The sequence below is a fragment of the Nannobrachium achirus genome, assembly GCF_963921795.1.
Source record: "Nannobrachium achirus genome assembly, chromosome: 3".
NCBI lineage: Eukaryota > Metazoa > Chordata > Actinopteri > Myctophiformes > Myctophidae > Nannobrachium > Nannobrachium achirus.
The window spans coordinates 62,050,551-62,068,965 of record NC_137812.1 but is presented as its reverse complement, the minus strand read 5'-3'; the positions used below and the strand labels follow the sequence as shown (position 1 = coordinate 62,068,965).

Sequence of the window (18,415 nt, the reverse complement as noted above, 5' to 3'; positions counted from 1 at the left end):
AACACAAGAACCATTTTTATAAACCGCAGCCAAGATCACATTCCCACTTTATATTTACAAGTCTTTTGCCTACGGACAAAATCAAACTATGTCTAAAAGCTTAAACAGTATCAACTCGTGGCTATGTCTTTTAAACTATTCATCTCCAATAAATGCAATGCTTGACAGTAAAAAAACTATGCTTAAGCACAGCCAAATATCACACATTATGTCTAAGACTAGTGTCACTATGCATGACTCTGAAATGACTATGGCTTTATTTAAGATCAATACTGTGTAGGCACCACTTTTTCTTAAGCGTAAATTATCGTCATTGTCGGGTGGAACCCTTGTATGTCCAAAACCGTTTGTTTTGTATTATCATTTAAAAAATGATTTAAACTAGTGAAAACAGCCGATCTACATGCACACAACGCCGCGAGGTGTTGTGTGCTTGTAGATCAGCTGTTTTCACAACTTTTGTGCGACGGCCTTGTATGGTGAAGCAGGGCTTTACTTTATGAACAAACATACACATTTGAAACTTGGAGATACGAGGTTTCTGCCCGACAGTGACGTTATACTTCACCACATGATCATTGCTCGTCATGTTATTCTCTTCAGTCGACAAACTATAAAACAGCCATTACACCCTTTTGATTGATGGTCTGTCCCAGCAGCTGACACATTATTTCTATTTAGAGGGTTCTAATCGATACTATTACACTATTATCATTATTATTGTTCTTTGTTTCAATTTCAAAGAATAGCACAAAAAATCTCGCCCAGAAAAATAAATCTCGCCCAGTGTGAAGTGAGAAGGTGCTATTTTGAGTTAATTTCATTAAGCGTCACCCGAAGCTTGGCCAATGTGACCCTGGCCATACAACCAGACAACAATTGACCAATGACAGTCCGGACAGACACGGGACAAACAGACAAAGCCAGATGTAGGAGCGGTTAGCACCGCTCCAAAAACAATAGCAAAAGTCTCTCTCTCTTCTTTTCTTTTAAAGTCATAGTATCCTTGTGTCCCATATTAATAAGGAAAGCCAGTCTAATTGATTTAAACCTGTGACTGAGAGTAAAATGACACAAAGAGAATCAACATTATTGCTTATTCTGCAAAAAAGAAAAACAAATGCTTCACTCATGCGATTCGATCCAGAGATTTTGTTCCACCGTTCCCCGCCCTTTTCTGTCATAGGTTGCTGAAGATTTCATGCTTCCTGCTCCAGTCCATAGGGGGCGCTCTCTTCTTATTGCGTCTGACCTTTTCTTTAGCTTCAGCGGCAGTAGGGCTCAGACGTAGGCCGTTCTCCAGAAATGCGTCTGATACGCGCCTGTCATCCTCCTCAGGTACCTACAGCAGACATAAACGCACTTATGTCATACACAGACTCACACACAGTTAAATCTGCATTTATCTATTTGAGACACTGAGGGTTTTAAATCTGCATTTATCCATTTGTGACACAGGGTTTTGCTGTGTTCATCAAGGTCAGTGACTTCAATCATTTTACAAATTGTCGCTCTCTCGCACACATGTACACGCCCGCATGCCCGCACGCCCACACACACACCACGCGCTAGAAATAGAATGGTTGTTGGTAGATTAGCCGTGAAAGTTCTATTATTGTATTGTGATCTGAGACATAATATTATGTTTATAAACATGAGCCCGCCACCACTCATTCTTGGACTGCACCGTTGTTGTTTTTTTTTTCTTTTCTTTTTTTCCAGGTCATTAGCTCACCGTGATTATCTGGATCTCCGTTGGGATAGAGTGGTAGTTTTGTCCGAGCATCGATCTCCCCGTGCGTTTCGCGTGCGCGATCCGTGCGCATAATAATCCATGCATATAATCCAAGAATGACTGAAAAGTCGATGTGACCATTTTGGCTAGCTTAGCCCTTAGCACTCCAGCTATGCTAATGTTATCCTCCAGACAGTAAACGGACGGTGTCAAGGAAGCATGAAGAAGGAAAGGCCATGACGTCACCTCTGCTTCATGTCAGAGCAGCCATGAGCTATCGATGGACGAGCGGTGACTAGGGAAGGTTAGACGATCGCCGATTTTCGGATAAAAATCATTTATTTCGGTTTTAATGACCCAGTACGGGAAAAGACGACGCGGCTGAGACTCCTTGCTCAGATGTCCGATATATTCCGGTATTAATATTAACTCTTATACTGCTTTGGACGTTCCTGTTCGCCCCAATTCTCAAGAGACCTCCGCGCCAATACGGCGCTCGTTCGCGTTCGTTCGTTCGTTCGTTTACCTTGTTGAAGCTGATGAGGGGTCGCGCCGCCGTGTACTGTAAACACATTTTCCGCGGTGATGGTGTAAAAAATCCATTATGCGTTAACATCAACGGAGACCAATTCACTTCCTTGTTGATTTCCTCTGGCTGTAAGGCTCTGTGGCCAGTGACTGGTCTGAATGTACGGCAACACATAACAGGCAAATTCACATTCATTCTCGCATGACGCCGCCCTCTGCTGCCTGGCAGACCAAAGTGCACTATTGCACAATCAAAAAAAATAATAATAATAATAAATAAATAAATGTCTGTCTATCTACTATAACGTCGCAAAGGTAAGCCGCTTTTTGATGGCACCAGACCCAATAAATAAATAAATAATCTGGCAGTAGGAGAGTTAAGGGGCTCCCCGTGGCTTGGAAAGGGTTAATACGGCACAGTTAAGAAGCAGGAGTTAAACTACAAGTCATCATTGTGATGTCAGAACAGGTCAGCTATATCCATATTATCTGGAGTCCTTGAGGTCCGATGAAGAGGTATTGGCCAGCTCCATATATGGAGATCTAGGTGATGATCCAGTCATCTCCATGTATGGGTTTGATGAGGTCAGTGTTGTGATCTTCATATGGAGATCCAGGTGATGATGACGTCTGACATCATAGATGTCACACACATACGCACGCACGGGAGCTATAGGTTTCCAGAGTAAATGCAACCTACGGTCGCAATAATCTAAACCTACTCCTAGTTAAAAGAATGCTGAAATACTCCAATATTAAAATCCCCACTAATAAATGAAGTCAGTTCACAATATGACACTACAAAACAACCAGGAAAATGGTTCCCACTATGTATAGTTCTCAAATTCAACTATACTTGTGGGGACATTTGGCCCTCACACAAATATAGTATCACAAGTACACACACACACACACACACACACACACACACACACACACACACACACACACACACACACACACACACACACACACACACACACACACACACACACAAGCGCGCCTGCATACCTGAATGCTCACGTCGGAGCTGCTGAACTCAGACAGCGTAGTGGAACCTCTGGAGGACTGGGATGCTGTGCTCCCATTGGTCCTCAGCTTTGGGGATGTGTTTGTGATGGAGGGATCTGTAAGGGTGATGTTGATGATTGGCAGGTGGTCGGCAGCAGGGAGGTTGGTGGTAGGAGAGGGAGTGGGCGGAGTGCTCTCCGTGATTGGCTCATCCACATAGACCTCTGTGAGGAGACAGGACCGTGTTAGTCTCACGCAGCCAGACAACTATTCCACAATCTCCGAATCGCTATATAGAGTCTGGAACTACAATTCCCGAGCAGCGAGTATCGGAAGTAGTCACTGCTGCACTGAACTGTAGTCCCATTGGAAACATAACAGAAACACACTAGCACAGACAGAGTCATTCGAGCGGCATATTCTTGTATAGTTTAAGACAGTGTTTCTCAACCACTGTGCCTGGGGACCTTTGGTGAGCCCCTGAGAAGGGTCAAGTGTGCCCCTTGAAACTGCTTGAAAGCCAGTAATGTATTTATCATTTTCAAAATGATTTAAACTAGTGAAAACTGCCGATCTAAAAGCACACAACGCCTCGCGGTGTGAAAACAGGAAACAAAATAAAACTACTTTGGATGCCTGCCTGCACAGTATAAATCGTGCACGACAGCGCACACACGTCCCCAAAATTTAAAGGAGTAGTTCACCGCCAAAAGGACTTTTCTTCTATTGATTATTCACGCCATGGAGACTGGAGTTCAATAAAAAAAATTGTATTTGTCGCATTCCTAAGACAAAAAAAAATGATTATAGTAAAGTTACCCCCATTGATTACGGAATTTACCCAAATGCATCTGGGTCCCCCATCCGGAATCAATGGGCGTTTTATATACTATAATCGAGACGCCTGTTCATTTTTATTTTTTTTACAACTTTTATATATCAATGCAAGAAAACCTCTAATAGATGTTTTTATAATGGACTAAACCGATTAGTCAAGCCAAAATACTAGTGAAAATAGCAGATCCACAAGCTCACATTGCGAAGCATTGTGAGCTCTAAATGAAGTCTCAGAGTTGACTGATGGACAAAGGACTTCTTCAGGCTGACCTTAATGTATGTTTCTTGGAACGCCATACTAATACTTTTGTTTGTATTGCATACACACTGTATTTACATTCAGTGTATGCTGACTGTACTTTATTTTGAGTCATTGAAAACAATGCTATGTACCCTTTGTGTGATATTTCCTTTTATGATGTTTGTATTTCAGTTTTACAAAGGTAATACTTCATATAGGGAAAACAGACAACAGTTGTCTTTGAATAGGAGTATTTTCCCATTACAGTGGAAAGGATTACATTTTCCACGGGCAGGCATTAGACTAAAGCCTGCCTGTATGTCTACTCTACTATTGTTGATATGACAGAAATCTAAAGACTTTAATCGTTGGATAAGAGTGTCAGCTAAAATGTTCAGTTTGGGGTGACCTTTGATATGGCTGATGGTGGGTGTCACTCCCAGTTTCTGGAAGAGGTCGTCAGTATCCTGGTCCACCACAAGGAGGCTCACCTCCTCCCCGCCTGCCCTTATGAATGCAACCACCTCCGAGTGCCTCATGCCCTCAATGTTCACACCATTCACCTGAGAGAGAGAGAGAGAGAGAGAGAGAGAGAGAGAGAGAGAGAGAGGGAGAGAGAGGGAGGTTTCATATGTTTGATAATTGAGGAGGAATCATAATAACACATCAAAATCCTTAAGAGTTCATTTAACCATTGTAAAAAGTGTCAAAATGTCTATCACAGGGCTAGGCAAGAATATGAGGCAAATGTAAACTCCGTGCAAAACGAATGCAGACACAAACTTCATGCATGTCCCAAAAAAAAAAAAAAAAAAAAAAAACGGTTTATGATTCTATACCAAAAATAGAAGAATTGTACTAGTTAGTAAGGTGGAGGAAATGACAGAGAACTAAAGGGGTAGGGTAAATAAGACAGGGTGCTGCTGTGGCAGAACATGGCCAGTAGGTGGCAGGTATCGCCCCAATGCCAAAAGGAACAAACTGAGTTAAGGATCAGCGTTGGTCACTCAGTTTGCATAAACCCTCCTGTCCCATCTCTTCTCTCTTCCTGCACACTCCAAACTGTGTGCCTCATGCAGATGAGATGAAAATGTGCAGAGACACTTGCACGCCAGGGGCGTCAATTGGGTATGGCAGGGGTATGCAGCTGCCATACCCTGGGTCCAGGGGGGAACATAAAAGTTACTTTTAAATATAACTCCATGAATGTCTCTTTGTCTATCTGTTCTGGTTATTATGTTGTTAAATTACAGTAAAATAACTACAAATGGTCACTTTAACAAGGTATTATAATGATATTCTCCACACTTGTATTCTCCCCATCTTGACAAAATGGTACAATACAGGTGCAATTCATTATTGTTAACGTTTACTATAGCCTATGCCAAGTTTAGCTGCACTTGAACAACCGTTCCAGGCTTCCATATCCAGCCCAAGAAACCGTAGAAACGGGGGAAAAAATGTAATGTACTTCTTATAATAAATGTATCATGCGTGTTGCTAAGGTATGGCAACATGACTGGTGTCTTGCACGTGTGCGAAGGCGCGCGTGCAAGACACCAGTCATGTTGCCATACCTTAGCTTTTTCTGAACTGACACTTGCACGCATGCATCGCACATAAACGCATGCAGTAACACACACACACACACACACACACACACACACACACATAGAGTGCATAACACTCACACACTGTTCCATTCCTCCTCTACACTCCAGCTAAATAGTGTCTATACTACGCTCAGCTTGGCCCTCCTCCCTGCCCTAGACAACATTACCTTTACCTCCACTCTAGCCGCAAATTGTAACACTAGATTTTTTATAATCGGATGAATCTAGGGTTGCAATACCTCCCATAGGGATCCAATGCATGAAAACAGTTTTTTGCTATCTGATTGTATTAAACGACTTCAAACTCACCAATATTGTGGCTCTATGGAAAGCTTGGCATTAACTCTTGCTATCTGCAAAGTGTTTGTTTCTGAAAAATCCACCGTAGAATTGTTATGATTTCTTTTCTGTCAAGAAATCCGAGCAGACATGGTTTATTTGTTGAACTTCGGAAGCGATCGGTCTTCTATTACGCAGCGTCCCGCTGCCTCCTGCATTATGTGACATTCAGAACCAGCTGGTACACAGGACCGCTGATTGACTTCCCACAAGCGCTTCCAAACTCCAGCACTTGAAAAAATAATCACCTGAAGCCAATTTCTTGATAGAAAGTAGCTCCTAACATGTCTACGGTGGATTTTTCAGAAACAAACACTTTGCAGATAGCAAGAGTAAATTCCAAGCTTTCCATAGAGCCACAATATTGGTGAGTTTGAAGTCGTTTAATACAATCAGATAGCAAAAAACTGTTTTCATGCATTGGATCCCTATGGGAGGTATTGCAACCCTAGATTCATCCGATTATAAAAAATCTAGTGTTGCAATTTGCGGCTACCTCCACTCTAAGACCAGACATTCACCCTCCTGAGTCCACCTAATCTGCCTTAATCCACTCTCAATCAATCCAATCTAAAGGTTTGAGCGGGTTTGAGCTTGCGTATGAGTGTGTATGTATGTATGTACGAGTGCATGTGCGTGTGCTTGTACGAGTGTGTGCATGCGCATGAGTGTGTGTGTGTGTGTGTGTGTGTGTGTGTGTGTGTGTGTGTGTGTGTGTGTGTGTGTGTGTGTGTGTGTGTGTGTGTGTGTGTGTGTGTGACCCTACTTGTAATGTAGACCAGGAGGGATTGCCCCATGCATGTTACAGTAAGGTGCATAATCCTGCCTACTATGAAAGCCCTGGGTTTGTTTCTTGCTTTTTGCTTTTCTCTAAAGTATGAATCCCTTGAAGTCAGCCATACCAGCCCTGACCAAAAAAATCATTGTCAAGTCATTTTATATTTTAAAACAAAATGCCAGACGCCAGAGGATTAATAGCCTTTTTTGTGTGGCTTTTTTATGCCTTTATTGATAGGGATAGACACAGTAGGCTGACAGGAAATGGGGGAGAGAGATGGGGAGTGTCACGCAGCAACAGCCGTTGGGATCGGGACTCAAACCTGTGACAAGCTGTCAGGCTACACTGAGCCTGGGGGCCTGGTCAGACCAATATGTTATGTTTTTATATATATATTTTTGTTTGTTTTTTTTCATAATCAAAATCTGGTTTTCAGCCACTCGAGTGGCGCAGTGGTAAAGTGCCTGCCCACCACCACCGCGTAGGTTGTGGGTTCGACTCCACCGTGAGAGAAAAAAAACAAAAAAAACACATTTATGGAGTGGTTATTATAAGAAGAAAACACCAGTAAAAGATTAGATTAAAAATGACTTGTTATAAAAAAATCGAACCTCTGTTCGAAGTGGAGCTGTGTGTGTGTGTGTGTGTGTGTGTGTGTGTGTGTGTGTGTGTGTGTGTGTGTGTGTGTGTGTGTGTGTGTGTGTGTGTGTGTGTGTGTGTATTGCAGTTGATGCTCAGGGCAGGCTAGACTCAACAGCACCTCTCTGGTCACCCAGGGTTACTACATACAGGCTACATACAGACCCACAGACCCACATACCCACCCACCCACATACCTACACACACGGCCACGTATAGGGAGCTTGTGTTCCACACAGCTCCAAAAAGTTACACAGTATGACTAGTTAAAGGGATATTTCACTTTTTTTTTTAAAGTGGAACATCCCTTTAACTTAACTGCACGGTCTGTGTGTGTGTGTCTGAATGCATCCCAGTCTGTGTGCACTGCAGTATGTACAGTACGTACCTCTAACAGCCTGTCTCCCGGCCTGACGTCTGCTCTGTCTGCGGTGGACCGGGGGTCCACTGTGCGTATGAACTGTCCACGCTGCTTCTTCCCGCTGTGGAGGTTGAACCCATAGCCGTTCTCTCCCTTCACCAGGTGACACAGGCGGGGGAGGAGCTCCACCGTCGCCTCGGGCAACTCCGGCGACGTGTCCGATGGCAGCTAGTAAGTTTGAGATCGTTTGACAGATAGGTTTCTTTATCAACAATCATTTGGAAAGTTACCTTTGCTTTCAGTGTTGATTTCGTCGACTAAGACTATGACGAAAAATGTTTGTCGACTGCGTTTTTTTCACTGACGAAAACAAAATAAAAACGAAATAAAAACTGAGCTGTGATGACTAAAACTAAGACTAAATATATTGACAATTTCGTCAACGAAATAAAAACTAGGCTAAAAGGTTAGGGAGGGACTAGTGAAGGAGAAAGTAATTTTACGTTTGGTTGCTCTCAGGTGTTGTGAGCTTGTAGATCAGCTATTTTCAGCACGCAACCAAGTGTAAAATCAGTCATTACGATTTCATCAAGGGCTGCCAAAATTCATTTTTTGTTGACTAAATCAACTGTAGATTTAGTCAACTAAAATCTTATGATATTTAGTCGACTAAAATTAGACTAAAACTAAAACTTCAGTTGACTAAATTATGACTAAAACTAAATGACATTTTATTCAAAACGAAATCAAAACTTACTGTAAAAAACAACACTGTTTGCTTTCAAAGGGGAATGCGATAGAACACAGAATCAGAATCATTCAGAATCATTCAAATCATCAAAACATTTGAAATCTGTTGAAACACACAACTAACACTTGAACACCACGAGACACGAGGGCAAGAGCTTCCAGCATGCTGTATATTCTCTATTCTGTCAGTAAATACATGGGTAGATTCATAGATGTAACGGTTAAAAAAGAAGAAGAAATACTACAAATGGTAAGATAGGAACGGATCTCTCTGTGGAGAAGAAAGAACCAAACGTATGCCATAGCCCAGTGTGACACTGTCTCAGTACTCCTTGTGCCATGGGTATCACGCTGATGCGTGTGATTATAGGCATGTGTAGTCCACTAGTCCATTGACTACAAATCCACGCAGGTGAAAGTGCCTGGCTGGATAAGCCAGTGGTCTTAGGGACCGAGGATTTAGCTGATCTGTCTAAGTGACATTAAGACAGGCCGAGAGCCTGATGACAAGTGACGAGCGAGTTAACACATTGCGTGACTTACTCGTCTGGCCTGACCTGAGCTGCTGCGGTGAACGTGCTGGCTGCATAACCAAACACTTGATCTCAGAGTACAGTGGGATTATGTGTTTGGACCGGAGCACTGCAACACGCTGTGATCTATTACTGAGTGACACCTTCAACCAGAGAGGGTGGAACAAATGAATGAGGTTGCTATAAAAACCTGAATACATTTGAACCTCGATGGCACGTAACTGAATACCATTGCTCTAGAGAGAGACACAGAGTAGGCTACATACTGTACTGTAGATAGAAGCAATATTCATACATAGTACATTAATGTTGTCTAATGCTATAACTAATAGTTTTTGAATGTCTGATTAAATGATAACCACTATCTTATAACTACAGTAGCTATGACTGTATAAAGGAGTTGTCGTTTGTGTTCTTATAGAGAAAGGATCATATAGGCTGACCTAAGAGGAAAATCTCTCTTATTATTACTCAGTCAACAGCATGTGGACAAATTCTCTCTCTCTCTCTCTCTCTCTCTCTCTCTCTCTCACATACACACACTCACACACACTCACACACACACACACACACACACACACACACACACACACACACACACACACACACACACACACTCACACACGCGCGCACATATCGTCGTTGTCGGGCGGAAACCTCGTATCTCCAAGTTTCAAATGTGTACGTTCTTTCGCAAAGTAAAGCCCTGCTTCATCATACAAGGCCGTCGCACAAAAGTAGTGAAAACAGACGATCTACAAGCACACAACGCCTCGCACCGCGAGGCGTTGTGTGCTTGTAGATCGGCTGTTTTCACTAGTTTAAATCATTTTTAAAATGATAAATACAAAACGAACGGTTTTGGACATACAAGGTTTTCACCCGACAATGACAATATGTTTGTATGTGCTTCAATCAATGTGAATATGGTTCCTTCAGTATATGACAGAGTGCTCCAGTCAGCTGTTAGCATCATAAGAACCCTTGGTAACGGAATGCCACGTTGCCAGGTCAGGTCACTATGTTGCAGCTGGGTCATTACGATGCTCTGGTTAGTTGATATGTGCCCATTCAAGCTGACTCCAATCTGCTCATGATGCTGTCTGGGATCTCTACCATTTCTATCAAATCTGAGCTTGAGTTTAGAGCATTTGGGAAAATAACTTCCCAAACGACAAAAGGGTTGCCATGGCCTGGTCTCAAACTGATAACCAAGTCACTTATAACACATATTAATGTTGACTATCACTACCATGCCCCTCCTGTCACTCTATTTGAAACTGATTGTAAATCAGTTATTGTGGGGATAATAAGGGATGATGGAGAGCAAAATGAAAGAGAGTCACACAAAGAACCACTTTAGCACAAGGGTGTTGACAGTCCTCCAAATCTTTGTGTGATAGAAAGTTTTTTTTTTCTCCTTTTTTATATCAACCACTTGAACCCTAACGCCCATATTCTGAGAACCTTAGCCACAAATAGCAGATCTACAAGCTCACAACGCCTCGCAGTGCGAGGCGTTGTGAGCTTGTAGATCGGCTATTTTTGGTGTAGAGGGGGGAAAAGAGCAGACTAAGTACAGAGTGAAAGGTCAAGTTTATTAAGTATAGACGGTTCGAGTGGTTAAATATCTGAAAACACAAATTGACATGTATCCAAAATACCCTGACGATTGTGCTGTCAAACAATGACACTATATATGGAATCTATGAAGAGTTTGTGGGGGTCCCTGCTTCATCTCTTTCTCAACTAAGGGGTCCTTGGTCTGAAAACGTTGAAGCCTTGTTCAGAGTGGTCCCTCTGGTGAACACTGTATAGTATTTGAACTGTGTACTGTATGTGAGAGAAAGTGACTGTATACTGTATGTGATCCATACTGTACTGTTACGTGGCAGTCACATCTGTTGTTGCATAAGGGTGTCTCTGACATTAGCATGGAACAATGAAATCACGCCTGTATTTAACTTTGAGACAGTGTGTCTGTTTATGATACGAGGAGACACAGACGGTTTATACGAGGGAACGATGCACTTTGACGAGACGAGACCAGTGTTCCCTGATTGGTGCGATTAGATGACGTACATGTCCACCTGCGCGCGTACGTCTTTTCGTATGTTTGTTTGTGTGTGCGCACGTGTGACAGTGTGAGGAGACATCGCTCGCATGTGTGAGTAGCTGAGCACACGTGTGAACTGTGAACAGACAGTGCATGGACATTTTTCGAAATTAAGCACAAAGTAATAGGACAATTCTCTTTTCTTCTATTATTCTCAGGTTACAATGCAACCATTTTGGCCCAGGTTTCAGCAGTCTGTACATCAACACCTTAGAGATCCTTACAAGCAGACCTTAAAGGGCCAGTTCACCTCTGGGACAACCAGATCTTATTTGATTGTCCCAAACAACAATAAAATAAGATCTGGTTGTCCCAGAGGTGAACTGGCCCTTTAATGATCCAGGGCTTGGCATTTGTTGCTCTCTCTCTCTAGGCCAAATATAATAATCATTTCACCCTGTCTTAACTAGGACCTAATAGCCTAGTTCCAGACCCTGAATCGCTAGCCACACCCCTTTAAATTTTTTGTTTGTCAATTCAGGCTGAGTGTCAGGCTAAGGATCTACAGATAGAAAGAGAACTGGACTAGAATTGCAGATTCTCTGTTTATGCGTATTAAGTCCTTTGGGTTTAGTGGCATAACTGATCTGATTCCAAGACCATTTGAATACCTGTGATACACATAGTGCAGGGCAAATTATGACTTCAAGGTGGTATCACAATAGTTGCCATTTGATCTTACAATATCCACATATCCCAGCACTAGGGAAGGGACGATTAGCGATATTATCGTATATCGAGATAAAAAACAATTACGATAATCGTATCATGGAGATTTAATTCATTGTGATATCGTCCTCCGTTATGCACTGGGATCAATTCACCTTTTATTTGCCGAGCTGCTTATCCGGTACCACTTAAACCCTCTATAATTCCAAAAGGTACATATAATATACGTACTTGATACAGTCTTTTTTTCACTCTCCATCAAATGTCTTTGCCAAAAAATAGCCGATCTACAAGCTCACAACGTTGCGTTGCGACGCGTTGTGAGCTTGTAGATCGGCTATTTTTTGGCAAATGTTCCGCCCCAGGATAATGGATTTTAATTATCGTGATAATATCGTAAATCGCGATTTCTACCACTTTTTCTAGTCACATGTTCAAATACTGGATTCTGATTGGCTAAATTCCGGAGGTTATGGCAGAACAACCGCCGCAGTTGTGTGAGGACGAGATCAATGCGCCTCAGTGTACATCCGGGGACTTCAGGAGGTAGTCGGAACACCTTTCCCCCAACCAACATATGACGGTCGTAGCGGTCCTATGTTTACTAACGTGCTTACGACGTCGCCGATTTATTTGGATCCAATGCAATCCGCCAACTTTAAAGCCCCTTTTCTCTGAACCTATGCCTTTCTGGAAGCGAACAGCCTCTATTTACGGCCGGAACGGTCCTTCTAACTGACGTTAGCTTAGCTGTATGCTAGACATCTTTCTCTGCATGGAGTTGGCGTCATCTGGTGGTGAGTAGAAGATGTTGTTTGTGGAACTATTTGCTGTCGTCGCGGAAGTTTTATAGGCAATAATGATTGTAACTTAATATCCTTGCAAGTTACAACTATGTGTTTTCTTTCATGTATACGGAAAAAAGTGGTAGAAAAGCTATTTACCACTCGGGGTCGGACATTATGCTCTGATAATGTCCTGTGTGAGGGTGTTATCGGACTCGGCTTCGCCTCGTCCGATCACCCCCTCACACAGGACATTATCAGAGCATAATGTCCTCTCACTCGGGGTAAATTGCTTACTTCTTTTGTCACAATCATCGTGATATGAATTCTTCATATCGTCCCATCCCTACCCAGCACATCCCTCTAATTATACAATGCAATATTGCTCTTTCGTCAAGACAGCAAAAAAAAAAAAAAGAAAAAAAAAAGCTGAGGAACCAGCCACAGACCAGCCAGTATTTACCATGCCTTCTGCTAAACAGATGCCTGCTTGATGTGAGCCACTGGCCCGCTCTGTTTGGAGCCCAAACACTGGGCCCAGTTTGTTCCCATCAGTCCTAAATTACACGTGGACATCAAGAATGAATGTTACTTAACCACGTGAATCCCGGCATCCCTATTTTGGGCATGTCTTTAACAGGTGAAGATTCTGCAAAAATAGCAGATCTACAAGCTCACCGAGACTGGAGCTGAGGGAAAACAAAGGAGGGGGCCAAATATAGACCGCAGTCAAGTACAACAGCGATGGGCTCTGGCTGTTCTTTGCTTGAAACACCTGATTAGTATGGGCTCTGACTGGCAATCGTCTTGAGGAAATGAATATATTCCAGTCTATGCCTGATGTAGCTTTATGTTTGTTAATGTGTCTCCACTGACAAAACGTCTAGCTTCAGTATCTTCTTATGTCATCTGCGATGTCACAGGTGTGACAGGTCCCACGGGTTGGTTGTGTGTGTGTGTGTGTGTGTGTGTGTGTGTGTGTGTGTGTGTGTGTGTGTGTGTGTGTGTGTGTGTGTGTGTGTGTGTGTGTGTGTGTGTGTGTGTGTGTGTGTGTGTGTGTGTGTTGGTGCACTTCAACACGCACACAGTACAAACAGAAAAGGCAAGGAGTTCAATTACATAACATTTTGCTATCTTAACAACATCTGAATCCTCCCAATGTTGCTCTCTAGTCTTTCAATGAAAATACAGTATTTATTACAAGATGAGATGTATTTATTACGAGATGTGACATGGATTGAGGGGTGACATGCAACGCTGACAGGAAATCGCACAAACAAAAATTGCTCTCGGCCTGTCTTAATGTCACTTAGACAGATCAGCTAAATCCCCGGTCCCTAAGACCACTGGCTTATCCAGCCAGGCACTTTCGCCTGCGTGGCTTTGTAGTCAATGGACTAGTGGACTACACATGCCTATAATCACACACATCAGCATGATACCCAAAACAATGTTGCAAGTACATCATATACAGTAAAATCCGGAGTGTTCATTTTAATAGGGTTGTAGGTGACATGTTGTGTGTTAAATGGCTCTAGGCTATATTCCAATAGCAATTGTATATTCCAATAGCAATTGCTATTGAGTGTTTGTTCAGTAAGTGGGGTCTCCCCATTTCTCCAGCTCTTTAGTAAACAGAAAATAAATGTTCAGGTCAGGATATCAATTTGAGCCAATCTGGAGAGAGAACTCATACAGGATCATAAAACTGAAGCTGACAAATGTTATTTAAGGAGTTTTCTCTAGAATTAGTATCCATCCTCAATTCTATTTATTAAAGAGCTGGAGACACCTATTACTGAACCAATACTCTATAACAATGATTACTATTGCAATAAAGTTTAAACAAACAAAACTAAACAAAATCTTATCACCCTCTTTAACTCAGAGAGTCCATTTTGACACACAGACAGTTCCTTTTTTACACACTCCAGACTTTGCTGTGCGCCACCACATTGACTCTTCAATAAACTTCTGTATTCTGTTTGAAAACAGTCGTGGCATTTCAGTGCCAAAAGCCACAGGATATTTGGTTTCATCAACAAGGGCCTTAAGTGACAGAATCAAGCTTTTGTCTTTGGTCTCAGGTGTTGTGACTCTACTCTACACCTCGGTACCACCCTCCTTGAAACAATACAAACTCAAACCCCACTGTGCCTACAGGTGAGGGTAAAAGGATGAAAACAATACAGTAAAATAGACGATTGGTTGACAGAGGGCAATTCACAAAAGGGGGAACAGGAAAAGAGCTTCATGTAACATGAAAGACTATGGATCTTTTCACACTACTGTCCTCGAGAAAGCCAACTGTAACACCCTGTAGTCACATACCTTACTGTACTGTATCTATTCACCACATTGGCTCTGGCAGTCTAAAGAACATGGTCTTGACCACAGCACTGCTATGAGATTTAACATAGGCAGTTGTAGGCACACGATCAAGTATTTTGTCTTCAAAAAAACATATTTATTGTAGAAATGGATGCTTAGTTACAGTAATGTCCGATTCAAGACTGACAAGCTGGGTATGAAGCCAAATTGACTTACCTCAAGTGAAACATTATTAGTTGAGCAGCGAAGCGATTTGAAACTACCGAATGATTGTTTGTTTGTTTGTGTACTGTATACGTACGTATGTATGTCACTCTGTCCACAATTACACTGTATCATCATCAAAAGCAATCAGATCTGTCAGCATAGGTACTTGTGCCTACAAGCCTGTTTCCTAGTCTGACTCCCTGTTCCCATGTCAGTGTTATCTGTTTAACTGTGTACACAGTGCTGTGCTGAGCCTAAACATGCTTACTCAGTTATTTGTTATGTGAAAGTCCTATGATGTTTATGATATCTGACATCATACCCTTTTATGCCCATACATGGAGATCCCAGCCCTTAGTGTGGTAAGAGGCTGATGTGGCCTCCATATATGGGCATTCCCATATGAAGTCCTGTTAGATATGGGCTTAATATTGATGACATCAGGGTTAAAAAGGGATTCTGTTAGTGTGACATCACACACGGTGAAGGAGTGTTTTCATAGTTAACTGCGACCTACGGTCACAATCCCGTAGGTTTTATTGGTTTAATAAGCATGACCGACTGGTCCTATCCTACCTATCCTGGTCCAATGATCTGCTGTCCTCATACAGTATGTTTCTGTATACTGTATTCTGTATATCAGGGTTCCCCAATTAGTTTTCCCCAAGGGCCGAATCATGTATAGGGTACCAAGCCGAGGGCCACAGCATTGCAGGGGACGACGGTGGCGTTCGCGCAGTTCAGATATCGTCGTTGTCAGGTGAAAATCTTGTATGGCCAAAACCGTTCGTTTTGCATTTATCATTTTAAAAATGATTTAAACTAGTGAAAACAGCCGATCTGCTGTTTTCACTACTTTTGTGAGACGGCCTTGAATGATGAAGCAGGGCAACTTTGCGAAAGAATGTACAAATTTGGAGATACGAGGTTTCCACCTGACAACGACGATATCGATTTACTAGTGTTGTTGCTGCTCTAATACCACCATTATTACTGGGGATGGTGGGGGCCTGACAGTAGCCCCTATTGGGGAACCCTGCTGTATATCCTATTATTTTCTTATTATTTTGCCATATAGACCAGTTCATATTGCAACATACTGAATCTATGCATGGTGCGTGGCGACTCTTACCTCTGTGTCCGTCATTGAACCTGATGTCACGGAGGAGCGCTGGGTGTGGGTCGAGGGGCTGGGAGAGGGCGAGGAGGAGGTGATCGCTGGAGCTTTAGCGTGAGAGTGCATGATGTCGAGGATGTGTGCCGGCGAAATGGGATGATGTCCGTTCTCCGCGGGAACAGGAGAGGCCGTCGGGGTGGGCATGGGCGAGGGCCGGGGGGACTGGGCTTTAGCCAGATGCATGAGGATGAGCCCGGGGGAAGTGGCCCCGTTCTCTTTGGGCGTGGGAGAGGCGGTAGGGGTGGGCATGGGAGAGGGACGGGGGGAGTAGGTGCCCATCTCGACGGCCAGGTCTTCGGAGCAGGCCAGTCCCTGGCTACGGAGGTAGTCATCTGTCTCTCTGTCCACCACCAGCAGCCTGGTGCGGTTCTCCACCTCACAGATACGATGCACCACCTCGACAGGGACAAGAGAGAATGAGATGTAGGATCAGGCACGTGCACACATAGACATCAAAGGCCTTTTATCCATCCGTAACAAGTGCCCTCTCCAGACCACGAATTAGGGGTGGGGCGATATGGTAGTATGCCTTTTCAGAGGTATCGTATATATCGTGATACAGCCTTGTAAGAAATCCTGTTTAATCATTAATACAGAGATTCGTTGCAGAATTCAATTTAAACCTGCATTTTGGTCTAAATCAGTAGTTCTCAAACTTTAAAATGTCAAGGTCTCCACTTAACTCTGACAGTATACAAATGAAACCAAAGGTCGTGAGCTTGGAGGTCTGCTATTTTCCATATTCTCTTCAAAAAGTCCTTTTAGAGATTTTTAGCCCCTGCCTCTCTAACATTCTCTGCACGTCCCTGAAATGTACATAGATATTTGGGGTCAAAAGAGAGAAGGAATGAGGGCGAATTTGAGTCAGTCGTGTACTGTGGTACACGTTCCCATATTCCTAGTTATAACTTGTACAGGACAGAGACTGACAAAGACTCCCATTGATTCCCATGCAGTACACAAGTTCTCACATTGACCCACTTCACTGCTAGACCCCTCCGGCAAGGGAAAAAGTGGTTTGACAGGTGTTAGGCCCATTGTCTGTGTGCGTGTATTATACATGGGCCTCACCAAACATGCAGGAAAGGTAGCCTATATGTTTGTTTCTTTAAGGATAGCAGCATGATAGACCTATATAGGCCTACATACATGCATACATAAACGCACGCACGCACACGCGCGCGTGCACACACACACACACACACACACACACACACACACACACACACACACACACACACACACACACACACACACACACACACACACACACACACACATCTCCATTCAGAAACATTGCCATTCAGAAGATTGACTTCCATTATTCTAAATGGAGGTGTCACTGTCACCTAACCTATAGGTCTACCCTAACCTCAGTGGGTTTTTTTCTGAATGGGGATGTTTCTAAGTGGGGGTGTTTCTGAATGGAGGTCTTCCTCTTCCCCCCACGCACACACACACACACACACACACACACACACACACACACACACACACACACACACACACACACACACACACACACACACACACACACACACAGATGAAAATCACTCACTTGATGGTGGGTCTCAGTCTCCACATTGTCCCCGTTCACCTCCACCACTCGGTCCCCTGGCCGTAACCCCGACAGGTCAGCAGAGGAGCCGGGCTCCACTTTTCTTATGAACTGTCCGCCTTTATTCCGCTCGCCGTGCAGGTGAAACCCATACCCGCACTCCCCTTTGGTAAGGAAACAAAGCCTAGGTCTCAGTTCGCTCTCCAT

The 18,415-nt window shown here is 43.2% G+C and overlaps 1 protein-coding gene across 1 annotated transcript; it reads right to left on the bottom strand.

Annotated features, from left to right (window-relative positions):
- Positions 1-1,180: 1,180 nt before the first annotated feature.
- On the bottom strand, positions 1,181-18,415 carry nherf2 (NHERF family PDZ scaffold protein 2; the record flags this gene model as incomplete). Its single annotated transcript, XM_080722714.1, has 6 exons — positions 1,181-1,342; positions 3,275-3,498; positions 4,762-4,915; positions 8,110-8,310; positions 16,606-17,046; positions 18,209-18,415. The coding sequence occupies 6 exons, from the start codon at positions 18,413-18,415 to the stop codon at positions 1,181-1,183; spliced, it is 1,389 nt and encodes a 462-aa protein (XP_080578840.1).